The sequence below is a fragment of the Lethenteron reissneri genome, chromosome 15, assembly GCF_015708825.2.
Source record: "Lethenteron reissneri isolate LAM-NWPU_2019-01 chromosome 15, ASM1570882v1, whole genome shotgun sequence".
NCBI lineage: Eukaryota > Metazoa > Chordata > Hyperoartia > Petromyzontiformes > Petromyzontidae > Lethenteron > Lethenteron reissneri.
This window is the reverse complement of record NC_083793.1, coordinates 8,529,240-8,556,773: the sequence shown is the minus strand read 5'-3', so window position 1 is coordinate 8,556,773 and position 27,534 is coordinate 8,529,240. Positions and strand designations below refer to the sequence as shown.

Sequence of the window (27,534 nt, the reverse complement as noted above, 5' to 3'; positions counted from 1 at the left end):
AGACCTGCTGTACGTTTGTAGGTTTGCATCCAGGTTTTATTTTTTTAACAAGTGCTCTTTTGAGTTAAACGCGTGTTTTTTTTTTTGACAGCTCCAGATATAATTTCTGGAGACTCTGAACAGGCGACGGTCGTTGGTCTCACACCTTGGATGGACTACGAATTCACAGTACTTGCCATCAACGCTTTGGGGGAAAGTGAAGCCAGTCGCCCATCAAGAATGATTAAGACCCTATCAGCTGGTATGGACACCAGGATATTATGAGCACCGCTGTCACATATTTTCATTTGGTATGCGTGCATTGCTTCGTGGTGTTGTTGAGCCAAAATACAAACGCAACTCCATTCTGTTTCTACCAAAAAAAATACTTGTTCATTCATCGGCACGTTTTCTTTCCAGACCAACATTATTAAACGGCATTTGTTTAAGCAAGCACGTTTCGGACCAATTTCGACATTCAGGCTCTTTTCAAACAGCGTCGCCTGCTTTTAATTTTGGCATGCAAATAATTGCGACAATTTGGGTAAATGTTGTCACTTTTAAATGCACTGCCACGAGTCGGAGCTTTTATTTGTCTGTGCTCGACTTTGTTAAGCAAATGTCATGCACATATCCGGTCTAAGCTAAGCCAAGTGGTATTTCGCCTTTGGTGCAGAGGTGTCTCCAGAGATTACGGAGCAGGAAAGATGCACGTTGGGGGAATTTGTTCATTTTCCGTGGGCAAAATTCGGCATCTATTGGTGTTTACCATGGCCAATTTCAGGCACTTTTGAGATAAGCGGTACATTCGAGCGGTCCGAAATTCGATCCGTCCCGCTCGTACAAGACACTCAGAGATTCAGCGCATCGATCCCCGTTCTTCCGCGTTCACATAGAGAAAGCCACAGGCAGTGCATGGGGAAGGGATGGGCTTTGGATTATGCCCCCTTCACCCACACGTGCCTTTTTTGTGTGTTGTGTGTGTGTGTGCATCTCCACCGGTGCTCGCTGTTTAATTTTCTAAAGTTTAATGAGATGCAAAACCCCGCTGTCTAGAGACTTCTCCTTGCCACCGATAACTGTGGGTTGCACCGAGCGCTGACATGACATTGAGCCACAGATAACATTTGCTCCGCTTCACTCTGAAGATATTTTATTATCAACATTGGCGCTTTAATAGTGGTAAATTGTTTTAATTATAAAAAATTCAATCGGGAACGTGACAGAAATCTTGTTTTTTTGCAAACAATAGTTTTAAGTATGCATATATTTTGAGGCCTTGAAATTTGCTTTTTGACGGAACATTCACTTCTTATCACCCTCTTGCATTTTGTGCTTTGTTTTCGCGATAATGCATTGGCAGTGGTCCACAGGCACAAATTACAATAACTGAACACAGTGTAGCCCTAAAATCTAAAATATATAACAGGTGATGTTTTGGACAATTTTAAAAACAAAGAAGGGCCATTGTCAGAAAAATATATTATTTAAAATATATTTCAAAATATTTTCCCACTTTTAAGGCAGTGTAATCAAAAATATATGAAGAAATCTATTATACAACGACATTATCTTCTTGGTTCTTTCGGTAAAGTCACGTAGAAGGGAAATATTAAAAATAAAACAATAAAATAAAATTCTCACGACGTTTCGGCCACAACGCAAGCAGCCGTCCTCAGGTGAAGAACAGGTCTGTCGGAAAGACACCTGAGGACGGCTGCTTGCGTTGTGGCCGAAACGTCGTGAGAATTGTATTTTACTATGTTTTCATTTTATTATTTTATTATTTCCCTTCTACGTGACTTTACCGAAAGAACCAAGAAGATGAATCCCTGCAGTCATGAAAGCCTTAAATCGAAATTCAACGACATTATGTTATGCTCATTTATCTAAATTTCAGGGCCATGTCTTTAAACAACGTGCTGCGTTTTTGATTGACATCCTGAACAGTTGGTTGACACTGATATTTGTACTTTTATTGTACAAATTGTCACCATTACTGCATTATTATGATCATCATCGCTGCAGGTCCAGAATTGTCACCGGAGGGGCTTGGAGGAGGAGGTGGCCACCAGCATGAGCTCGTCATCACGTGGCAGGTATGGCGGCGGGCGGTGTGGCAAGCGGCTCGCTTCACGGCGCCTGCAATTCCGTGGCTGCCGAGAGCGAAGCGCCAGTAACGTTTACGTCTTCTTGGTTCTTTCGGTAAAGTCACGTAGAAGGGAAGTAATAAAATAATACAAATAAAACATAATAAAATAATTCTCACGACGTTTCGGCCACAACGCAAGCAGCCGTCCTCAGGTGAAGAAAGCCGATTTGACAAGTCTGACACCTGAGGACGGCTGCTTGCGTTGTAGCCAAAACGTCGTGAGAATTGTATTTTATTATGTTTTATTTTTATTATTGTATTACTTCCCTTCTACGTGACTTTACCGTGAGAACCAAGAAAATGAATCCCTGCAGTCACGAAAGCTTTAAATCGAAATTTGACTTTTACGTTTTAAGCGACAACCAAACAACAGGTGAAGAAGATAAAAAAACGCACAGCCTCTGTGCGTTTACAATAATAAAATAAACTATCAGCAGTTGCGGAGGAAGTGCAGTGTCGTCATCTTGTCTTAAGTCACCATCAAAATGCGCTCCTGCAGCCATTTAGAACGCTCTTTCCTTCCGATATTATGCATTTTAAATCTAGATTGAAAACTAATTTATTTATGACTGTTCTCCGTGTTTAGTTTGTTGTCCTTACCCCGCACCTCCGATCAGCATCATTGGCTACGTACGGCGCGCAAAAAAAGTTCAGCAAACATTCGTACAAAATAGAGTTAAGCCGATTTGACAAGTCTGACAGCAGCAGTGACACAGCGAAAGACAGCTGTGTACCGGTGTTGTCCTCATCACTCATCAGCACGGTGGAGTACACCAATAACTTCATTCGAAATTCGTTTTTTTTTTTCTGCTCAGCCCGTGGCGCCGCAGTTCCAGTACGGGCCGGATTTCGGCTACATCCTGGCATTCCGGGAAAATGGCACCAGAGCCTGGCGCCAAGTGACCATTCCGAAGGCGGAATCACGCCGATACGTCTACCGCAGTGACAATCTGGCTCCCTACGCGCCCTTCGAAGTGAAAATCAAGATGTACAACTTCAACGGGGAAGGACCTTTCAGCAACGACACCATCGTTTATTCGGCAGAAAACGGCAAGTCCATATAAATGTTCCCTTTTTCTCTTATTTATAAACGTGGACTTTCATTTAAACGGTGCCTTGTTGGCAATTAGAAATGTATGTAAAACAGTGTACTTGCTTAATGTCACGTGCGGTGGTGGTGGTGGTGGTGGTGTACACATATATACGCAAAAGCGCCTACAACAACAAGGCCTTGATTCATCAATTGCAGTTGATTCTCATGCTCTTCAGTCGAGTGGCACGTTTCGTGTGGTGCGGTAAAGTGTGGGTCACTCCCACCTCTTGCATGACGTCTGGTCAGTGTGGACGAGTCGGCCACGATACGATCCGGAGAGGCTCTCCTGAGATGTCTCTAACGGAAGCCCTCATGCCAACAGTGGTTACGAGTCGGTGATTGCAGGGCTGCACTTTTACCCGACGCCAACGATGCATGCATTGAATCTTGTAAGAATACAAATAGCGATACCAACGCAAGATCCAACAACTTTTTTTTTATCATGAGCGCAACGAAACCACGTTCATTGACGAAACAGATGCATATATATGTCTAATAATTGACACAAACTCCAGTAAATTGTGCACTGCGGCTGACAGTCGACTTTCGAAGTGGACTGCCACCCTTTAAACCAGTGGTCCCATACCTGGCGTGCACGCACCCCCTGGGAGTGCGAGATGCCCTTTCTGTGCGTGCAAGACATGGCCAGATTTTTTTTAGAAGGTAAATCATCAAAAAAACACAAATTAAGCACGGTCATACGTTGTTTCATCAACCCTATCTATGTATTAACATTAAAGGGCTGCGAGGCTGCAGTAAAGGTTAAGAATCCCTGCTCTAAAGTTTAAGTAATGGTGCCACCCCCGGTAGTCGCCCACTTGCTGCGTGGATCAAACAAATCACTCGGAATGCTGACAGGCATCTTCTTGGTTCTTTTGGTAAAGTCACGTAGAAGGGAAGTATTAAATAATACAAATAAAACATAATAAAATATAATTCTCACGACGTTTCGGCCACAACGCAAGCAGCCGTCCTGTCGCCTCTGTCGAAGGCGACAGCATCAGACGCTGTCGCCTCGACAGACCTGGTTTTCACCTGAGGACGGCTGCTTGCGTTGTGGCCGAAACATCGTGACAATTATTTTATTTCGTTTTATTTTTATTATTGTATTACTTCCCTTCTACGTGACTTTACCGAAAGAACCAAGAAGACTGAATCCCTGCAGACACGAAAGCTTTAAATCGAAATCTGACAGGCATGTCAGCTCGAGCGGTTGTTTTGTGGATGCTGGCACAAGAGGTCACGACGTTTGGCGCAACGGTCCCTTCGCTGGCTCTGTGCGATGATCGATTTTATGATTTCTGAATCCGCAAGTGGCAACGCATTCTTCGCAGTGGCAAAGAGGGGTCGATTCCTGAGTGGGATCGTGACGCCGAATCGTTATAATTAAAAGACTCACGGGGAAATGATCATCGTTGCCTAGCTTGCGCATGTTCGATAAACTTTAAGGACAGCGATGATTAAAACAAAAAATTGTGTAGAGAAAAACTGGTGAGTTACTTGAGACCACAACAACAACAACAACTTGCAAAGCATGACGAACTCTTCGATGTGATTCTGTGCCGCGTGCTGTTCACGATTCCCGATATCGGACGTCGCTCCGAACGACACGCGGTACGAGCGTGCAAGCGCATCGGAGAGCCGTAGAACACCGCTCGCCGTTCGGCTCTGAGGTGGTGAAGCAATTGGCCCAGGATGAGCGAGAGGTCTGACTGCGTGGGTTTCAAATCTCAGGCGCCACAAGGTGCCACTCTGGCCACTTGCTTTTGTACCCTTTAATATTTCAACGCACGAATACATTGATCGAACATACACGTGCAGTAGTTGGTGTCTATCTTGTATAGTCACTCTCTTCTGATGCACGTTGGTTGCAGCACCAAAAGTTGCTCCGTCCAACGTGACTGCGAGGAGCCTGACGTCGGCAGAAGCAGAGGTGTCCTGGAGAGCTCCGCCTCTCACCTCCAGCGCAGAGCGCATCACCGGCTATGAAGTAAGGCCCCGTGTTTTAAACTCTCTTAGACCCCTACCCCCATTCGCTCTTCCTCTCTCCTCGTGTCCTGCCAGCAACGGCGTGTCCTGCCAGCAACAGTGATATGTCTGTCCATTATCAGGGCCGTGGTTATGATGATGATGATGTGGATGATGATGATGTAGATGATGATGTGGATGATGATGATGTGGATGATGATGATGTGGATGATGATGATGTGGATGATGATGATGTGGATGATGATGATGTGGATGATGATGATGTGGATGATGATGATGATGATGTGGATGATGATGTGGATGATGATGATGATGTGGATGATGATGTGGATGATGATGATGTGGATGATGATGTGGATGATGATGATGTGGATGATGATGATGTGGATGATGATGATGTGGATGATGATGATGATGTGGATGATAATGTGGATGATGATGTGGATGATGATGATGTGGATGATGATGATGATGATGTGGATGATGATGTGGATGATGATGATGTGGATGATGATGTGGATGATGATGATGTGGATGATGATGATGTGGATGATGATGATGTGGATGATGATGATGTGGATGATGATGATGTGGATGATGATGATGTGGATGATGATGATGATGTGGATGATGATGATGTGGATGATGATGATGATGTGGATGATGATGATGATGTGGATGATGATGATGATGATGTGGATGATGATGTGGATGATGATGATGTGAATGATGATGATGTGGCCCGGTTTGTTGCCCTTGCGAGGTCCTGCATGGTGCGGGGCACCCACCAGGAACCGACATACCAAGAGAGACCTTCCGCGGTCCGTGTCTCACGTCCGCATGTTGGCTCTTGAACTGTCCGACGACTCACACTCGAAAGCGATTTGAACGTCTGTAGTTTTGTTCAGATTCGCAAGGCCTCAACGATTGTTTATTCACTTATTGCAGGTAGAATAAAATGCCTCTCACTGAAGCGATTGGTGGATAATTTAATTGAACAACAATCTTTAACGATTAAGCAAATGGAGGGACACTTCCATGCGTGCTGTAATGGTTTAGCAGACTGTCCTGGCAATTCAATCTCCCGGTGAAGTTTCAATTTGATCCGATCTCCATGCCTCCGATTAGCACGGCTGGCTATGTACGGTGCGAAAGAAGTTCAACATAATACCTACAAGCAGCAGTTGAAATCAAGGTGAACGTTTCTTGATTGCCCAGGCCTCTGTCCATCCAGCGGTATAAATGGGTACGCCGCAGTTAGCTTATCGGCAAAGTCGTGCGCGGTGGCGTAAATAGTGGGTGCTCCCCGTCTTCAAATATGTCTTGGCAGCATGGAGATGAGGCCAAATGCCATCTAGAGGAGCTGTCTAGAGCTTGCTTTATTGGAGGCCCTATCGTAGGCAGAGACGCGAGCAAGAAATGCAGGGATGCATCTTTGCCCTATCTAAAATATTGAACAAAACGCGAGGAGCCAAATTCTTATCGTGCCAAATGTTCAACTACAACGGAGCAAATCGCCACGGCATTGAGTTTCGGCTGTCGCGCCAAGATGATACTCCGACCCTCAGTGTTTCCAGTAAAAAAAAAAATCTTCTCTACATTTATGCCATCTGAGCCACTTTAAGCCTTGTGGAACGACAGTTGTTATGAAAAAAGGTGAATTAAAGTTCAGGTTGAGATACTTTAAACCAGACTCTCTGTGGTGCGTACCACGCTTGTGCTAAGAATGCTGCAGGGTTCTTCGCGATAATTAAAATAGCGTTATCGCAAACAACAAGACAACTACGTCTCAATCAGAATCGTTATTTCTATTTTTAGTTTAAATCATTGGCTTGGACGGCTCAAAGCTGTGCAGCGGACGCCCTTTCAATGTTCCATTATCACCCCACTTTGATTCAATTAACACGATCACACAACGATTCTTCTGGTAATCCACGGGTGTCATGGATTAATCACGTGACAAAAGTGAAGACAAAATCTCGACGCGTGAACCCTTCAGCTTTCGCGCAATTAATCCCATGGAAGATGCCGTGCGTTTACAAATTCATGCCACTGTTTTCATACATTTCAAAAGTACTAAGTAGAACACGTATTCATGTCATAGCGATTGGCAAAGCATGTAATAGCAGGCTCCTCACATTGTCTGTGTTATCATGCAGTGTGTAAGGGAGGGACAGTGCAACACAATCCATCTGTACTTTCCCGTTTTTAAATCCTTTATATTAAGTTCACTTGCTTGCTTGCTTGGGCGCTTACGACCGTGCAAATCTTTCGGTCGTTTGTTAACCCACTTCTCGTGATCCAATCGAGCTGACATTTTGCACACATACTCGTTGTGCGTGACAATTAATTTTCGTGAAAACATTTTTCCAAAATTTTCCACTTTTTTGGAAAAAAAGAAAAATTCATATTTAATTTAAAATACCAATGTGATAAAAATGAAACTCTTACTCTAGAAAAACAGAAATGAATAATAAAATAAAACCGATGCCACGCATATAAAGGATTTATAGTGAAAAACTTTGTTTTTACGGGTTAATTTTTTTCCAACCCACACTGACCATCGTCGTGCAGTATGGTCACATATCAATGTTCCACAGCCAGCATCCAGCAGTGAATAGACACACCCGCAGTACATGAATGTACACATGCACATTTCATTGGGTGATCAGTGGCTTAATTATTAGCACACTGCACTGTGAACCTTGCAACCCGAGTTTGATTTCTGGCTGTCTACGTATATTTTTAAAACGTCTTACTACTGCTTCAATATGAATACCTGCCCCATCTCAAAATTGCTGAAGTGATACATCAAATATATAATTTTTTTGATACTAGATCCGTGACAATCAAAGCACCCGCTTTGCAAAAATATTGTGCTTGTTGGTATTCATTAAATTTTACCTAAATAGTAAAAATGTTGACAACATATTTCTGAAATAACAATGACTCAAGTTCATGGTAATAATTATCAACGTTCAATGAAATAGCTATTACCCGTTACATTTATATTTTCTAAAACATTTTTCAGAGCAATTATATTCGTTAAATATGTTGAGCTAACTGCAGTCTAAAGTTATTCAACGTAATGTTTATTTGCGCCAAGAGCACTGCAAAGCACAAAAAACCCAATAGAATGAAAATGTGAAGTACGATTATGTATGTATGTACGTTGAATTTATTTTGGACTGTACATAACCAAATGTGCTAATTGGGGATGCACAAACACAAACACTGTCCTAAATAAATGAGCTTTCAACAGCAGCTTTCCTCCTCTATCCTCCTGATGACGATCACTTGTGTTGTGATCGAAACGTCGTAGTTTTTTGTTATTTTTTTGTTTTCTTTGAACCATCTACGTGACGTTTACCGAAAGACCCAAAAGAATACGAATTCTTGCAGTCACGAAAGCTTTAGGTCAAGATTTAAATGATAAATTAGTTTTCAATTTAGATTACAAAGTTGAAATTACATCGCGGCAACTGCAGAAACTACGGGTTGCAAAACACATTTTTTAATTGACGCACAATGCTGTGACATCTGTCCCTCAGATTGTGTACTGGAAAAAGTTTGAGGGAGAGCTGATGGCAGAGAGTGCACGGACAGATGGCCTGGAATCTAGCGCGGTGCTCCAAAGTCTTACGGGCAGCACCGATTACCAACTGGTCGTGAAGGCATACAACAGCGGAGGCACGGGACCACCCAGTCACATCGCCCAGCTCATCACCAAGAAGCCTCGTAAGTGTTGCCACCCTCAACATAATTTATTAGAACAATTTTGACCCAGGGAAGCCTCACTGAGCCTCCGAACAATCTTCCGGTGGGTGAGTGAATTTCGTGGGTCCACTATTGTTGTCGAGCAAAGGAAGCAATGCTTTTTTTTACATGGTACAGTATTCCCTCGCTGTTCGCGAACTTTGATATCCGCTATTTTGGCTTTCTGTGAATCGCATCTGAAACTCAACACCACTGACTGCATCGAGAGAGAGAAAGAGAGAGAAATAAAGTGAGGAGAGAAAGTGAGGAGAGAAAAAGTGGCGAGAGAGTGAAGTGATGAGAGAGAAAGTGATGAGATAAAAAGGTGTGTTATGATAATTTTCATGAATTTAGTAGCTTATTTCCATGTTTGTTTAAGGTAATTCATTTTTTAATTACTATTCACGAGCATCCCCGGAACATATTCCCTGCGAATAGCAAGGGAATACCGTACGGTAAAAACACTGAAATTAAGTAGAGTATCTTCTTGGTTCTTTCGGTAAAGTCACGTAGAAGGGAAGTACTAAAATAATAAAATAAAACATAATAAAATAATTCTCACGACGTTTCGGCCACAACGCAAGCAGCCGTCCTCTTCACATGAGGACGGCTGCTTGCGTTGTCGCCGAAACGTCGTGAGAATTATTTAATTATGTTTTATTTTATTATTTTATTACTTCCCTTCTACGTGACTTTACCGAAAGAACCAAGAAGATGAATCCCTGCAGTCACGAAAGCTTTAAATCGAAATTTAAGTAGAGTATGTGAATGGAAACTGTTGGTGTGGGTCGCCTGTTTGGACGATTGGCTTGCCATGTGAACATTTAACTGAGCGTTATCACACGTTGCGTTTAATTCAACGGCCGTTGACAAACCGCGCTGGTTTTTAAAAAATAAATTCGCCACGAGAATTACTATGATTGCAGAATCTTGTGGTGTGTGTAAGAACGTGGCATCGCATTAAAATTCACAGTGGAAAAGTTTGGAGCCGTGGACTGATGCCCATGGTCAGAGCTTCTCATATGTTCTGGTTGGCTAATGCTGATAAAGTGTTCTGGCCAGCAAACATGACAATTATCATATCGGTCTGTTGCAGGTGGGGCCCTTTTCGTTATTTTTAATGAGAGCAAATCCACCAGCCTCCTTGTGCAAGAAGGGAGGCTGAATTTCAAACCAGCGTTCACTGCTCATTGCTCTGTGGCTGGATTTTGGTTTTGATCATTAAAGTTCCACTGTCATCATCGAGATTATAAGCATTGAGGGTACATCCTGTGGTGTGCTGGATTTGTTCTGTAAATGTTTGCGACGGGCCGTGTGATTTGCACCACTACGGCGCTTTCTTCGCTGTGACCGCAGTGCAGTGCATCGTCAGTATGTCTTGAAAATTTTTCTGCTTCGTGAATTATTAATTCCAATGTGGAGTTTTGGAAATCGTTGGATTTATATCTTCAACTTGTGTGTGGACTAACTGCGGTTTTTTTTTTTTTAACCACTTACCTGACGCTAGCTATTCATTAAACGGTGTATCTGTTGTTTTTGTTAGCACCTAGCAAACCTCCAAAAAATATCGACTTGAAGCAGGATGGCACCAAGGTTACATTACACTGGGACCCGGTAATTGCCATGGAGAATGAATCAGCTGTCACTGGATACAAGGTAAATTGCATTCAAATTATTATTTGTTTGAGTAATTTATTTTGCTCGGCCATGCTCAGAGGGCTTGGATAAATAAAAATAATGAAAACGCTGACAGTTTTAAAGCATCTTATCTGACAAGTTTCAAATATGTAATTAACAATCGCGAACACTGCCACATAGTCCTTCCTGTTTGTGCACCAAATTGTGTTCGCATAAGCAAATACTTTCATCACCTTTTTCGTGCATTGCGAGCGATGAAAATAAAATGTTTACGTCGCAAGCATTGTTCGCCTTTTCTTTCTTTTAGAAAATTAGGTGTTTTTCTTCGATAATTGTCACTGCCATCTTTGGGGATTATGCATTATTAATGAATGAAAAGGTTAATTGCATTTCTTCCACCAATGTCATGCATGCGAATACACAAAGTCACGCTATGGCACTTGCTAAATGAAAGTTATTTTGTTTAAAAGAAATATAGTTTGTTACATTGCACATTTAGAAGTGAGAAAAGTGCTTTTTTGCTATCATCCAATAAAATAGGTAAAGTTTGTACATTACATGATTCTGAATCAGAGGACATTTCCACTACAGCATTTTAAATTCTGGCAATCGCCTGGTGAAGTTGGTTGTCACTACCAGCGAAAAGTTCGTTCCCAATTGTTAAACGTGTGTAATCTCTCATTTACTTGATACAGCTGTCGTGGCTGTGACGGTTCCACCTGAAGACGGAAGCTTGTGTTGCCTCCGAAACGTCGTGATTTTTATTTTATTTTACTTTTATAAATTTTTTTTTTTTTTACCTACGTGACTTTACCGAAAAAAACCTAAGAATATGAATACTCTTCGACACACTCGCATTCTCGAGCAATTCCAATGAGGGTGCACGACACACAATTGCACTGCACTCAAGTGATCTGACCCAGTGAATAATTAGCATAATTTTCCCCCTTTCTCTCATTACACAGGTGTCGTACGTGTCACTGGACAGAGGCACTGACAAAGAGATCATAACCAATGGCACCGGCGTGGAGGTGGTGCTGCCAGACGGGGGAGTGTATTCATTCGAGGTGCAGGCTCAGAGCGACGGAGGCCTGGGAGCCTCGAGCTCACAAATGAAGATACCCGACAGAACAGGCAAAGCGTTACTTTTAAACTACAGCACGTTAAAGCGCGTGTTTTGAAAAAAAATAAACAACCTTCCCCTTAAATTTCGATTTAAAGCTTTCGTGACTGCAGGGATTCATCTTCTTGGTTCTTTCGGTAAAGTCACGTAGAAGGAAAATAATAAAATAATAAAAATAAAGCATAATAAAATATTTCTCATGACGTCTCTCGACAGACCTGTTCTCCACCTGAAGACGGCTGCTTGCGTTGTGGCCGAAACGTCGTGAGAATTATTTTATTATGTTTTATTTTTGTTATTTTATTATTTTCCTTCTACGTGACTTTACTGAAAGAACCAAGAAGAACCTTTCCCTTTACCACCGCCACCCCAAAAATGGCTTTTTTCACCAAAGAACAATAATGTATGGTGATATTCAGTTTAACACGTAGGCTTTCGCGACCAATTTCATTCATAATCAACGTTTTTTGGTTAGATCGCGTTATTTATAAAGACCGGGAGCAAGATCAGAGCCTCGCCATTCTGGCGAATTGCCCGATGATGCTGGATGCAATTACCAGCGAAACGTCGTACTACTCAAAACATTGAAAATGTTGTGGTTTCACACTTCAACACACCGGTGGGCTAAAATAGTGAACTATTTGTCTTTTTGTCAACGTGACACTTTTTTGTTGATTGGCCGTGTCGGGTGGTGAAGGGTTACGACACATTTATAAATAACGCGATCTAACCCAAAAACGTTGGTTATGGTGATATTCTCCGCTTTATAAGCTTTCATCTTCTGACGTTAATTGTAATATAGCTCGAAAAAATTGTATAATTCTGCTGCTGTATAATTTTATTGAGAATGTGTTTTGCCTCTTTCATTCATTGTCCTGGTTTTGCAGGGATGAAGTTGGGAAGAGGACGCAACAATTCAGCAGGAATTGACGTGTGGAGTGTATGGGGCCTCATTTCACTGGGAGTGCTTGCCACTGGGAGGAATGGACTTTTATGAGGATGGGAAATTATGGAGAATTTCAAGAATTAAAACTGCACTGAACTGCTAATGCTTATGTGGTCCTTGAATTTGAAATAAAGAATCACAGGTACAAAATGGTAAATTAAACATTGTGTTCAATTAACGTGTTTTATATGTGCTCACTGTTTATTTCGAAAGGTACGTGCATTGTATTGGGATTTCACTGCAGAATTCTACCCTCTTTTAAATTCACCACCGCTCCCTTATTTCACAATTTTCTGTAATGCATTGGAATAATGGTTTTAATTACAAAATCACTTGTAGAAGTCTTCATTTTCTTGACAATGTATTTTGCTGAACAGAAATACGAATGGGGAAGACACATGTAAAATAAAGACATCAATTTTGTTTTTAAAGTCGAGGAAGAAAACAAAATGAAGGGACACTTTTCTACGTTTACATTTTTCTGAAAGTTGTCAAGTAATGTTTGCTTGCTTTGATTATGTAAAGTTGTAAATTACTTTTCACGCTTAAGTGAATTGACAATGCCCACTTTCCTCTGGGACTGCATCCTTGCCAACGTTTCTCAAACATACAACACAAGAAAGCACGAATCATCGTAGAACATCGTAGTGTTAAAGCACATGATATTTACCCATGTGTTACGTATTTCGTTCTATTGATGCAACCCAATGTGATCTGCACCTATATTGCTGAGCAAAATGGCATATGAACCTCATGGCGGTACCCCCCGGGATTTCATAGTACCCCGGCTCTCGCATAATGTCCGTGATCTAGTCATTTTTAGTCTGTTGATGGTCAGCGATGCGGCAATCGACTCATCTCGACGAGCTGTACACGACTACGGTGCGTACGAGCGTTCAGGGTTTCAGCGCAATCATTGTCCTCGCTACATTCCGACATCTCGGAGTGGCACTGATTTTGGATTGATTGGTACCCCAGTCGCGGAGTTAAGTACACCCCTGGAAAAAAAAGTGTCCCAGAAATAAAATATTTAATTGCCTTGGCCATTTAGTATTCTTTGGTACCCCGTGGTACCGCCATAAGGATCATATGGTTTAAACAAAACCATTACAAAGTATAATTGAAAGATTGCTTGTTGTGGAAGTTGTTTAGGTCTTATAATGAACTTAATCTCCAAACTGAACACAAGGAAAAATAAATAAACTCACTCGTGCTATTTTGTGGTCAACACACAGGCAAATTAGTTCTGATGTTATTTTTGAGTTTTCCCCACCAGTGTACCTCATAAGTCTTGTAAATTCTATCATTCCAAGGTGGAGAAAATCAGATTTCAGGAACGGGATATGTCTTAGCAGTAGCGGGAGCAGCCGTGTTCCATAATGCACTGCGTTCATGGTAAATTAAGTGCATTGCTTATTTAGTGATATTTATCAGACATTTTGTATCATGGTTATTTCATGTATTTTGGGAATGAAATATCAAGCGGTACTGTAGTTTAAACTGTTATTTAAGATTCCTTGTTTTTTTATTTCAAATTTTTTGGAATGTATTATACTAGCTGTGATGTTCTTCAATATAAAATCCTGACATTGTACGTGGCTGCATTGCCTTCGTTTGCACCTTCAACACGAACACGCCTTGACACGGTGGTGGCCAAACTCACGTCTCCAACCGGTTACGTTCCTTCGCTTTCTAAGGGATGTTACGTATAGGGCAAAGGCGCTGCTCAGCAATTGCTTGCTGATGGAAGTTCCTCCACAAGAGGGAGTTCTTATAGCGCCACTCTATAGGATACGTTGCCCTGCCATCCTGGCCAGACTTCTCGGAAGAGATTGAAGTACCCACACTTTACCACACCACACGCGACCTTCCGATCAAATAACTGCAGTGCACTCGTACATACCGGATTGGAGGAGGTGGGGGGGTAGAAACATACTTCATATAATTTACTACCGCGCCCGGGAGATGATTCAAAACAGCAACCTCTGAATTGCCAGTCCAGTGTGCTAACCATTGCGGCATTCCCCCAATACATTGTGTACAATTCTACGAATCCATGCATAGGTGACATCAAGCGCTGCCACCACACACTCTCCACTCACTCAAGTGAACACAGGTACGCCCTGCTCGCTTACCTGGCACACAATTTGCGTCCCTGGTCCAGTGCGGGAATTGCAATCGCAGCGATGGGAGAAGTGGAGGCTTTAATGGTGGATGCATGGTCGTCCACTCTCGAACCTCTACGGAATCCTTTTTGAATGAAGGTTGCATCTGTGCGCGTGAATTCCATATGAGAGTCACTCGTGGCGACTGTTGCCGATTGCTTTGTGCTATTGTACGACTGAATGCAGTGATTTTGTATAATCAGTGGGAATGGAACGTCCTGCCGAGCGCCATTTTTTTAAATTCTTTATATTAAGTTCACTTGCGTGCTTGCTTGCGCGCTTACGACCGTGCAAATCTTTCAGTCGTTTTTTAACCCACTTCCCGTGATCCAATCGAGCTGACATTTTGCACACAGACTCGTTGTGCGTGACAATTTATTTTTGTGAATTTTTTTTTCCATAACTTTACACTTTTTAGGAATTTTTTTTAAAATATTTAATTACCAATTGCTTAATGGTGGCAGGCAATCATCTCAAGCCAGAGGACGAGAGGACTCTAGCTGCCACGCATATAAAGGATTTATAGTGAAAAACTTTGTATTTACGGGTAATTTTTTTTAGGTAAACCTCCCATTATGAATTCTATCTATACGCAGGTTATTATATATACCATCACGCATGTCAACAGGTTTCTACATTAGACTTTGTTTTGGTTATGATTATGTTGATGCTGATTATGTCAATTTGCAATGTTGAACATTGATTATCACCGAGTAATTGATCTACATTTTAAATACTTTTTTTGGCAGCCAAGAAATGGAAGTCCTTTGGGAGATGGAGCGATGAAATGAGATCGTGTGCAGGTGGTGCCAGTTGAATTGTTGCGTCACAGGATGTTGAGAAGTAGTGGCGGCCTGGGGGAGGCTTTCATCCAGCAGTGGATTGATCATGGTTGATGATGGTAAAGACTTCATTAGATTCAACTTGCTGCTGTAATGGGTTGAAGCATCGAGTCACCATGATGATAATGACGATGACGTAACTGTCTTTTCATTTTGCACAATGTAGCAATCTGACCCTGAGCATATTCAAATACCATTATTCCTGCAATGATGGAGAATGTCTGTAATTGATTAACATTGATAATTACCATGTGCTCAATTCAACATTTTATGCAAATCACTGGTGCTTATTCCAATCGTGATATGTGCTGAATTGCAGCACCTCTGCGTGTGAATAAGGGATCTCAGACGCGGTTCTGAGATAGCACCTTCCACGGGCTGTTGTCTACACAGGACGATGCATCGCTCTGCAAATGGGTTTATCTTTCTCTCACGACACGGCACCGATAGCAAAAATGAAAAAGTGTAAACAACATGACAACGCGATTAATCTCTTTCCAAGACTTTCATCACACTTCCTGTCCATGGCAAAGCTTCACAGCAACCACCTTAGCTCGCACTGGAGAAGGCCGCACAGCGATGGATCCTTGCATCTATTTGTGTGGAGCACCTGGTATTCTGGTTTCCTCCCACATGCCAAACCGCCGTAAGTGGAACAGGCCAAAAGTCACAATTGCAAGACCCATTTGAGAGTCGTGAGAAGCATTGAGTATTTTTTTGTGGGGGGGGAGGGGCGGTTGGTTGCCTAGAGGACACCACGTGCTCAATCATCATATGATTTAAGAAGATTAAAATCCGCCCATTGTGACCTCATTCCTGTCCATCCCTTGAAAAATTAAACCTTCCGTCTCGATTAAGGAAACAGGGGGCTCACCAACCAAAAAAAATATTATTGAGACACGTTTGGGAGCAGAGGTCCTGTCGAGTTGTCAGCAACTCCTTTATTCGTGCAGCATTGCCAGCCAAATGCACTTCATTTTCACAGACCGCTAAAGCCTCTTCCTTGATTAAAGATATCTCCACTTCTGGCATTTAATCCATGCGTTCTCACGGGAACTTATGAGCAGTGCTTGGCCATTCCAGGAACGTTCCAGTCGCGACTTCCAACAGCTCGACCCCTGATCCATCAGGGGTTCCATGGGTTTGGCCTCTCCCCTGCATCCCCCCCCCCCAACTGCCCCCACTGACCCAACACCTCCCTTCCTTCTGCAACCAAAGGAATACACTTGTATATATATATACATTTTTGTCAGGTTTAACGCATTCCTGGGTTAGAGTACGATACAATTTGGATTCGTAAAGCACGTGTGTAAATATATGTGACCACGTCTCGATACACTGTACAGATACAGAATGTTTAACTTATTTCACGCAATGCAGAGCCAACCGTGCAAATCGGATTGTGTCGAGAGAGGTAGGCAGTCGCAGGCCGAGGTACAGAGGAAGGTTTTTGAGTCTGCACTTGAACAAGGACAGGGGAGTTGACAGCACGGATGACCGGGGGAAGGGAGTTCCAGACCATGGGGCAAGCAGGCGAGAAGGAACGACCGACCACGGAGTGAAGGTTTAATGTTGGAAAATGAATGCTAATATATCTGCAAAAAGGTAAAGCTACATCACTGCATTTACTTGTTCATGCCACTGATGGTGGAAGAGCCTCCACTAGAGGGAAGTCTGGAGAGCTCCTCTAACGGGATTTTGGCCTACTCTTCCAAGCTGTTCATGTGTCTTGGAATACTATGGGAACCTCATTTGCCAGTAAAAATATGATAATTGGTTTTTTTACCCTTCTATCTGGCAACAAAACTGACACCTTTTTACAAGGAGTCATGTTTGGCGTCATCTGGTCCAACCCATCTGAAACTAGGCTCTAAGGAAAGCTGTCTCGGGTGTGGACCAATCAACTTCAAGGACAGTGCACATTATCAGAGTTATGTCTTTTGTTTGTATTATGACTGCAGGTATTGCGGTCTATGCAAGCATGACTCCTTGTAAAAAGGTGTCAGTTTTGTTGCCAGATAGAAGGGTAAAAAAAAACAATTGTCTTGGAATAGTTGGCAGTACCCACACTTTACCTCACCACACAAGAGCCGATCGACAAACGGTGGCATACCCATGTGTACTGCTGCGTGGACAGAGGCAGTGGAGCCGAGTTTTAAGAAACTTGCCCCATTTCTTCAACTGTCACGCCGGAAGATCGAATTGCAACGGGGTCCTCTGGATTGTAACAGCTGTATGTCAACCATTACACCACGGCAACATTCTAAAATCTCTGTACCGTAGATGTGTAGAAATAAATGTGTAAATGCTTACCCCAAGCTCTCATACTCTGATGGTGCATTGTCTTTGAGTTGTGCGCCTTTTGGCGTCATCTGGTCCAACACCATGTGAGACTAGGCTCTAAGGAAAGCTGTCTCGGGTGTGGACCAATCAACTTCAAGGACAGTGCATACATTATCAGAGTTATGTTTTTTGTTTGCATTATGACTGCAGGTATTGTGGTCTATGCAAACATGACTCCTTGTAAAAAAAAGGTGTCAGTTTTGTTGCCAGATAGAAGGGTGATAAAAAAACAATTGTCAGAAATAAATGTGTTTGTAATCCAGTTTCTTACTCTTCCCTTCCGGCGACTCCTGACCACTGGATCCTGCGTCGGGAGGTGATAGAGGTCACTTTTAGGACTCATATTTTTAGGGTTTTTCGGTAAAGTCACGTCGGTAAAATTTGTTTTATAAAAGTAAAATAAAAATAAAATAAAAATCACGACGTTTCGGAGGCAACACAAGCTTCCGTCTTCAGGTGGAACCGTCACAGCACGATAGCTGCATCAAGTGAGAGAAATTCCAAGAAAACAGATTACCTTGATTTCTCGGCATCTCTTGAGGAAGGCCAGCGTCTCGAGAAGCTGTGACTTCTTGTCTCGTTGTCTGTTAAAAACTCAGATAGGTGGAATTCCTCCCCGTAGAGGGTAATAATTCTAGATTGGAAGCTTTCGTGACTGCAAGGATTCATATTCTTAGGTTTTTTCGGTAAAGTCACGTAGTTAAAAAATTTAAATTAATAAAAGTAAGCTAAAAATACAGCAATCGTGCTGTGATGGTTCCACCTGAAGACGGAAGCTTGTGTTGCCTCCGAAACTGTCGTAATTTTTATTTTATTTTTATTTTACTTTTATAATTTTTATTGTAATTTATTTTTACCTACGTGACTTTACCGAAAATAACCTAAGAATATGAATCCTTGCAGTCACGAAAGCTTCAAATCTAGACACTTGTAGGACTCAGAAAGTCAGACGAGCCCATCCGAGGAGGGCACCAAAGGTGTGCAGTTCTACGGAGTCAACTCGTCGGTCATGCCCGAGTGAGATTCTCAAATAAAACCAGGTCACCTCACCAGGGATCCCCTTTCGCCATGCTCGTATTGGGTCAACGAGATGCACAGCCAGTAACACACTGGCATACATGCAAAACAGAACGTCGCAAATAATTTATGACATGAATTTTTCCAGTTGATTTTTTGAATTTATGCACAGTATGCATTTTCCTCAGAGGCTAGCACAGTCGTGGATTTTAAAAAAACATTTGTATGTGTAAAGGCCTCGTGTGGTGTAATGAATTCAGTGATTTCATTGCTCAATCAAGCATTTTTGGTTCTTTCGGTAAAGTCACGTAGAAGGGAAGTAATAAAATAATAAAAATAAATCATGATAAAATTATTCTCACGACGTTTCGGCCACAACGCAAGCAGCCGTCCTCAGGTGAAGACCAGGTCTGTCGGGGAGACAGCGTCTGAATGCATTCATGACAGGGTCTGTGGGGGAGACAGCGTCTGAATGCATTCAGACGCTGTCTCCCCGACAGACCTGGTCTTCACCTGAGGACGGCTGCTTGCGTTGTGGCCGAAACGTCGTGAGAATGATTTTATAATGTTTTACTTTTATTATTTTATTATTTCCATTCTACGTGACTTTACCGAAAGAACCAAGAAAATGAATCCCTGCAGTCACGAAAGCTTTAAATCGAAATTCAATCAAGCATTGTTGTTGTGCCCATCTCCTGTTTACAGCCCAGAGCCAGTAGTAGAAATTCCAACATTCCTATGACGGGGACTTCACCACAAAGTGTTTCTCATTTTCCATAATATAGGTTGTTTTGAGTTATATCGCGTGAATATAAATGTGTCGTTAAACACACCACCACCCAACATAACCAATCTAGATTCAATTAGCAAGGGTTGTCATGTATTATCGCCTAATGATGCTAGTTGTAATTACTGGCGAAACGTCGTACTCGAATAGTAAATGTTGTGGGTTTACTCTCCAACACACCGGTGTGCTGTACTAGTAACGAATTTGCACGGTTTGTTCATGTGACAAACATTACTAAATGGCTGTGTCGGGTGGTGGCGGGTTTAACGACACATTTATATTTACGCAATCTAACCCAAACTCTCCCCCCTATTATGAATAATTTTGTTCGCGGAAGCCTACATGTTAAACTATTCTTCATTGCTTTTACCCTGCTGGGACAATGGGCATAGTCAAACCCTGACCAGGATTTGAATTTGATTGCGTGTTGCTTGCTCTACTGCTGAGCTACCTGGCATATTTCATGTCTCGTTGTATGTGAAACAGGAAAAAACATACTCAAAATAGTTACTCCGTAGCATTTTAATACCGAAGAGAAATGTTCCCCAAATGTTATCGCCTCACATTGTTGTAATCACGGTAACGTAATCTCGCTGGAGATATGTTGTCACAATTCTGTTCCATTTAACTTCCTCCATATATTATTTTATCAATTATAATCGTGAAGTGTGTTGTACCCTCTGAGAATATGCTGACTACCGGGGAGCTAAACGTATGTTGCCATATCACAGGGTTAACATAATAGCTTTTGTTGGTATCGGCATTGGTATTACATAACAATTACATCTAACACATGTGAGCCGCCGTGTCAAGGTCCAGGATTCTTCTAATTAGACACTGCATGAATAATTGCATTTAATTTTCACATAGGCCCAAAGCAACCACAGAAGAACCACCCACGCTTGATAAGGCGCACACTGTGAAATGCAAGCGTGAGCAATAAGGGCGGTTGGGCTGCTGTGCGAATATTAATTCAACAAGGGGAGAAGAAGAAAAAACATCGTGCACACGGATGGGTTCTGCAAACGCTTTCCAACGTGCGCTTGTCCTTGTGAGTATTTAAATAGTGATCACAGTGGTAGCGCTCGTGCCGTGCGGACAAGGGCCACCGCGTCCATGTGACACGATGAGACGTAGCGGCACGGATAGCGGTTCATCCAGGGAGAGCACACAGGGAACTCATTTTTGTTTCAACTTAACCGGTTTCTCGAGGGTAAGTTCCCAATGACAACACCACTTTAAACTCAAGTTTTATCCACATTGTATCATCATTTTATAAGAGTTAACGTGCCCCTCCTTCACGGACAAATGGACAGATGGACAGCATTGTTGGAAAGCATTAAATAAATGTCCTCATGATTACTTTTGAAAAGGCGAGTCTCTGGCAAGTTCATCATCTTGTTTAGTTCAATGCTGGATTTTTTTTACAGATATTTTATCTATGCTTTCAGCAAGAGCACAGTACCTAAGCATACATACAGACGGTGAGATGAGCAAGCATATGAACGTAATTCGCTGTACTCTCCATTCGTGACCTGGGAGAGTAAAATGAAAGCGAAATAGAGGTCAGAGGGCAGAGGAAGATGGATAATTGACGATAAAAGGAGGAATAAAAAAGGGGACATGGGGTGTCCAGTCAGTGGCGAGATGTTAACTCCCTTGCCTAGAATGCAGGCGGCGATTGGTTCAATCCCGACCCTGACGCCTGGATATTTGGAGTTTGCATGTTCTTCTCGTGGTCGCGTGGATTTTTCTCCGGTTCCTCTGGTTTTTCCCTCCCCATTTAGAACCGTGCGTTTAGAATGTTTGGCAGGAATACATTTACACATGATAAGCCACTTCGTTGAGCTATCGTTTGTGGCCAAGTTGATTTTGAAAAAGATCTATATAGCTTAGTAGGCCTTATCTTGTGAAAAAATACTGTTTGTAGTTCATAATCACACAATGTGTGATCAAGGGGGAGTTGAATGCTGGCTTTAGGCACATGGGCAGCGATGGATGTGCTTAGCTGTCCCGCACAAAGCTCTGCCACCTAGAAATCTGCTCATGTAGAGGTCACCGTTTGGCAAAAGGACAATTCGTCGCCGCAGTCACCGATGCATTGGAAATTTTCATTGAGCAGGCAATGATGCAGAGGCACTCCATCACGTTGCCCGAGCATGCGGGACAGTTGTGTGATGTTAACACGCGAATTCGCGTAATGAATTGCAGTAACAGATGTTTAACTCCCATAGCGCTAATGTTTAGATGATTTAAAATGCATTGTTAATGCTGTAACACATTAAACTCTATATATATATTTGGCAGTGTTAATGGTGGGCTTCAATGCAATGCACTTTTGTGTTCCCGTTTTGTAATAGGCATCGTGTTAGAATGATTAATAATGATTATTGTTATTATTGATGTTTAAAAATGTGTTGCGAGTCCCGCAAGACCACGGAAACTATCAATCTGAATGAGTGACAGAACACTCCCAAAGTGTTACGTACTGTTTACTTCTCCCGGGAACAACGCTGAGTAGAGTCATCTAATTTAAAGGGCATGGAGTCACCTTCATATCCATGCATTCTGCAAAAGAAACAAAAATGCTTCGTCGTAAAAGCATTTAACATAGAAAAAAAAGTGCACACACTATTGCACGAACAAAAATATTTCAATTATGCTTTTCATTGTTTTTTTCTCTCTTACAAATGACGCTTCACGGATTGATCCATTGCTGGCATTATCAGGAAATGCATTGTGTTTTGATTATGTAACACTTAGCGTTATCAGCAGACATCTTCTATCCTCTGGTGGATGAAGGCCATCTCTCATCATTTCACTCTCCAGGTTCTACACACAAGCTGAACTGATTTAATTTTCACATCTTCCCAGTCAACATCCTATTATCCGCGTTCACTCCTTTGACTGCTATTCTCTCATCACTCTTGACCATCGGCCACCATTATCTCTCGCTGTGTGTGCTGCCCAAGCCCACTTATGTTTATTTACCAGTCAAGATCAAGCCTCAAACGTGTTCTCTAATCCATTCGCTCCTATTTTCCGTCTCAGTGAATTTTAAACGTATATCTTGTTATGTTTTTGCAGACCCTTCGGCAAATTTGATTTGTCATTTTTTTCATCCATGTCATAACCACGTAAATATGGGCTGATCAAAATCTCTCTTCTTTAGACATATTGGTATGTTGCTTTTCAGTATCAAGTTGCGTGACCATTGTAAAGCTGAATAGAAAAAACTCGTGATGTGCTATTGTTGAAGATTACATGAAGAGGCCTATGGTCCACATCATCCATCAACATTTTTTCCCCCTGAGGACGACCGCTTGTGTTGAGATCGAAACGTCGTGATATATTTTATTTTATACCTACGCGACTTTACCGAAAGAACCAAAGAGTAAATAAAATAAGGTCAATTTTTCAAGAGAAACAAACTTTATTTTAACATGGTATAGGACACTTACAAATCAAAAGTTTCGTGTATCCCAAAGGTACCTATTGCGGTGCGATTTTTTTTAAATAATAAATAAAAGAGACATGCTATTAGGGTTAGACTCCATGATGCATCGTCACCACCATGGACATCTATAAGCCATCTATTGTAGACGGCCAATTAAAGATGAGTAGCCATGTCTCACCCTATTATGTAAGAGGAAATTGGTTCGTTAGGCCTGGCAATGCATATTCTCATGGAAAAAAAAAATCTTCAAGCCATTAGGAAAATCAATGACAATGCTAGCTTAAATAGTCTTTCCAAGCCTGGGGCTTGTCATTCAGACTGTGTCTCCTCGACAGACCTGTTCTCCACCTGAGGACAGGCTGCTTGCGTTGTGGCCGAAACGTCGTGAGAATTATTTTATAATGTTTTATTTTTATTATTTTATTATTTCCATTCTACGTGACTTTACCGAAAGAACCAAGAAGAAAAATGCTAGCAGTCTTTCAATGCCGGCACGTTACTTGTTTTAAACACACGAGCAACAAGCTGTGTAGTGCGACGCAATGACACTGCAGCGCCTATCACCATTGCAAGACCCAAAGTCACAACCATCCCACATTTGTGTATCCAGGTGAGGGCATTCAGAGGGGTGCATCGACCCTGTGTATCCGCCACTGATCCCAGCAAGTTAAGTGCTTCAATTTAGTTGTGAGAGTCAGCCCGAAGTGAGGTGTGTGTGTATATGTGTAGGTACATTTTCTTTGGCAAAGAAACTGTAGACCCGCGAGATATCGTTTGGTTTGCACACTCTGCTGTTTTGTGAAGAATAAAAAAAATAACATGTTGTAGGTCATTTAAAATTATCTTCACTTTCACATCATCGTATTCATACATTATTCAATTGCCCTCAAAACCTGAATGAGTATTGCGGGAATAATATTTTAATAGATTCGCTACGTTCTCGGGTACAAACCATTTTCATCGGAAGCAGTGGGTGCATTCTGGATGATGTGCTTAAAATCAAGCACCACTCTGAAGCTCAGAGAGGCACGAAGCGAGCAGGGGTACGTGAAGAAAAGCATCTGCGTTGCCACGTAGCATCGCAGCATATGTTGCAAATCCCTACTCTACAGGTACAGCACACCCAAAGCTTGACGCAAAGCATCTTTCAAACACACACAATCCCACTCCACCCACCCGTTGCTTCTCCCCTTACACACCAACATCCCTCCTCTACACACCAATCTCCCTCTGTCCCTCAATCCCCTAGTCCCAGCCTGCTGGCTTCTTTACGAAAGCTGCAAGCTTTGTGAATCCGCGCACAGCAAAGCGGCGAAACATTAGTCTATTGTATACCGCAGCCATTAGAGACCTTGCCAGCATGTTCGATGTGTTGCCCTTGTTTGCCAGGCGTATTATATCATTCCACTTATAACAGTTCGTCAAGTGTGTCAAGGGAGAGTGCCGCCACAAGACCGTTACCTTCAAAAAATGCAAACTTTTATTCCGAGGCCCATGTTTAATTGTTTGCAGAATTGCGAGTGCAGTACACTATTTATGAGAGAGAGAGAAATAAAAAAATTGGCAGACTGATCAAAAGACGACTGGCGCCTGGCGTTGACATTTTGTCAGTTTTTCTGTGTTCGCTGTCCATCATCGTGTGGAAGCATTGATTTTGCAGGCACTTGGGGAGCATGGGGAGGCTTTTTCCCCATTGAAAGTTTCCTCGCTGGTGTGGGGAGTCATTTTCTTCCCCCAGGCCTCATGCAACAGCGCAGCTATCTCCACCCGTGATGGCGCGGCTCCGTTTTTAGAGGATCTGCGTACAATGTAAACATTAGAGCGCGGTTCCATGACAGCGTTGCCTGCCTGCAAATGGGGTTCCGATAACCGTGAGTTTAGTTTAAGGTGGTATTGAGATTGCGTGAACGACAACACGTTGCGTGCACTGCCAGTAAGCAGTTGCTGTTGCATGTTTCTTATCGACGTCGTCATCATCAGTCATTCACGTCCCAATGCTGGAACCAAGCTTCCACCACGTTGTCGCCGAATCCCATAGTCCTGTTAACGCCACCATCCATCTCATGCCTGCTCCGGAACTGATCCCACGGTTCCATCTCCAAGGTGGTCGTAACCCTGGACATGTTCTCCCCAATTTGGCTGCCCATTCCCTCATAAGTCTATGCCGACCGGCGATCTTCTCATCATGTCAGGGTATGTCCCTGCCCAAGGGTGATGATGTCTTCCTCTTTTTGTCCCTCGGTGTAATTCCCAGCATGCGCATCTCCGTGCTTACTAAATGCACGCTTTTTAAATATTTTGTAAAATTTTTGTTGTCATGGCACACGTGTCTTGACCTCTGTCCACCCGCCAGTGCAACTGCTGACACCGCAGCTTGTCGATCAGCTGGTCCTGTGTGGTGGGCTAAAGTGTGGGTACAACCGCCTCTTTTAAAGCATCCGACCAGCGTGAAAGAGTAGATCAAATACCCTCCGGAAAAGAAAAGAAAAACTCCTTTGTAGATATTCCTCGAGTGTACACATTTACCTTTTTAGTCTGGTCTGACCTTCACTATAATTGCAAGCATGCGCGTGCTTCTGCAAATTCCTTTCTAGGGAACTCGTATGTGTGGATCATTGAGATCACTATCATCTATTGGACATCCATATAATTAGTGCTACTTATTGTTATGCTTGTTTACCCTGGAAAGCCTCACTCGTTCTCATGACTCTTTTTTTCGGGAGGGTCTTGCAAAGTTTTTGCAGGAGGGTGGGGGGCAATTATGCTATGCACTGTATATTAAAGCTCAGTAATTTGCAGTTAATATTTCACATTTGGCAATTTGGACCATCACACCAGCAGGCAATGGATTACTCTTGAAAATGAGGTCACGGAATCTTTAACGTCCACTGTGAAGCAGAAGGCATGTAGTATTTTTGTATGGTTTCATACACCCGTGGTATTAATTAGGCCGATCACTTGATTTGAACCACGAACCTCTGCAACACGTGACGGATGTGCTACCGCTAGGCCAGGTTACGGCCCGGCAACCACTGCAGTGGGATGGTGGTCACCTTGCCCAGTTTAAATATGATTATAGTGTGTGCAAATGGAGCAAAACTCATAAAACGTTATCCAAACATTTTAAAATCCATTGGGTGTGCAAGACCTAGCATGCATCGGGGTGGAATATGAGGGCATTCGGAATGCGGTTTGCTGCACAATTCAAGAGCATTCGGCAGCATTATTCATGAAGCTGTTGGTGTGTTTAGCAGTTAACTCCGCGAAGCTGGGACACGAGGCTTTGTGTAGAGCAATGCTAAGAGGCATTTTCCATTTGTGCATATTGAAGAAAAAATTTTCCCCGTGCGGGAAAAAAAAAAGTTGTTGAAATGTGCGATGAGCAAAATGTGAAATCGTTCAAGCGGTGTGTAGAAATGTTATATATATAAACAAATAATCTTAAACCGCACTTTCTTCCCTGCTGTATAATTGCAATGGCTACGTGCCATATAACATGCAGTGCGTTCAGTTGTTTTCTGAAATATTAGCACTGTACCATAATCCACAATGATCAACTAATAAAAAAAAGTTCACTCAGAGTAGCAATACGTTATGTAATTTTGTTATTTTCCCACCAATGTTGAGATACGTCCCACATACTTTATTCAAGAGGGTCGTGCAATGTGGATGTTTGGCCACCACCAAGTACGTTGTATGATTTAAATGTGTGTGCTATGCGAGTGAACCAGAACACGCAGTTGACAATATGTGGAGAACATCCAAATTCCACACATAAATCTACGTGACTCTTTTTTGAAAGTATCAAGGTGATGAAAATAGAATAGCCTTTACCCTTTCTGCCTAGGTGTTAAATCGCCAAATCTTCTTCTTTCGTGTGGCTGATGTTGATGCAGAGCAACAACCACAATTCCACATTCAGGTGGTCAAGCCAGATGACCGCGTCGGGAGAAGCGGAGTCTGATCGCTGTGACGTCTCCTTCGTATTTGTGGGTCGGGAATTACGTTGTTACATGTTGTACGGTCTGTTCTTGATGATCACAGTCACACGCCGACAGACCTGTTCTTCACCTGAGGACGGCTGCTTGCGTTGTGGCCGAAACGTCGTGAGAATTATTTTATTATGTTTTATTTTTATTATTTTATTATTTCCATTCTACGTGATGACTTTACCGAAAGAACCAAGAAGATGAATCCCTGCAGTCACGAAAGCTTTAAATCGAAATATGCTAAATTCCTCTTGATAT

The 27,534-nt window shown here is 42.4% G+C and overlaps 1 protein-coding gene across 4 annotated transcripts in view; it reads left to right on the top strand.

The window, feature by feature from the left end:
• Positions 1 to 14,270, top strand: part of LOC133342664 (contactin-4-like) — a 110,637-nt gene extending 96,367 nt beyond the window's left edge. For all 4 annotated transcript variants that reach the window (XM_061551976.1, XM_061551974.1, XM_061551975.1 and 1 more), the window contains exons 16-23: positions 92 to 241; positions 2,008 to 2,078; positions 2,947 to 3,181; positions 5,099 to 5,214; positions 8,765 to 8,951; positions 10,513 to 10,625; positions 11,573 to 11,741; positions 12,618 to 14,270. In XM_061551976.1, the coding sequence (XP_061407960.1) occupies positions 92 to 241; positions 2,008 to 2,078; positions 2,947 to 3,181; positions 5,099 to 5,214; positions 8,765 to 8,951; positions 10,513 to 10,625; positions 11,573 to 11,741; positions 12,618 to 12,727 (1,151 nt within the window). In that variant the 3' untranslated portion in view covers positions 12,728 to 14,270. The remainder of the gene's footprint in view (positions 1 to 91; positions 242 to 2,007; positions 2,079 to 2,946; positions 3,182 to 5,098; positions 5,215 to 8,764; positions 8,952 to 10,512; positions 10,626 to 11,572; positions 11,742 to 12,617) is intronic.
• Positions 14,271 to 27,534: the final 13,264 nt, after the last annotated feature.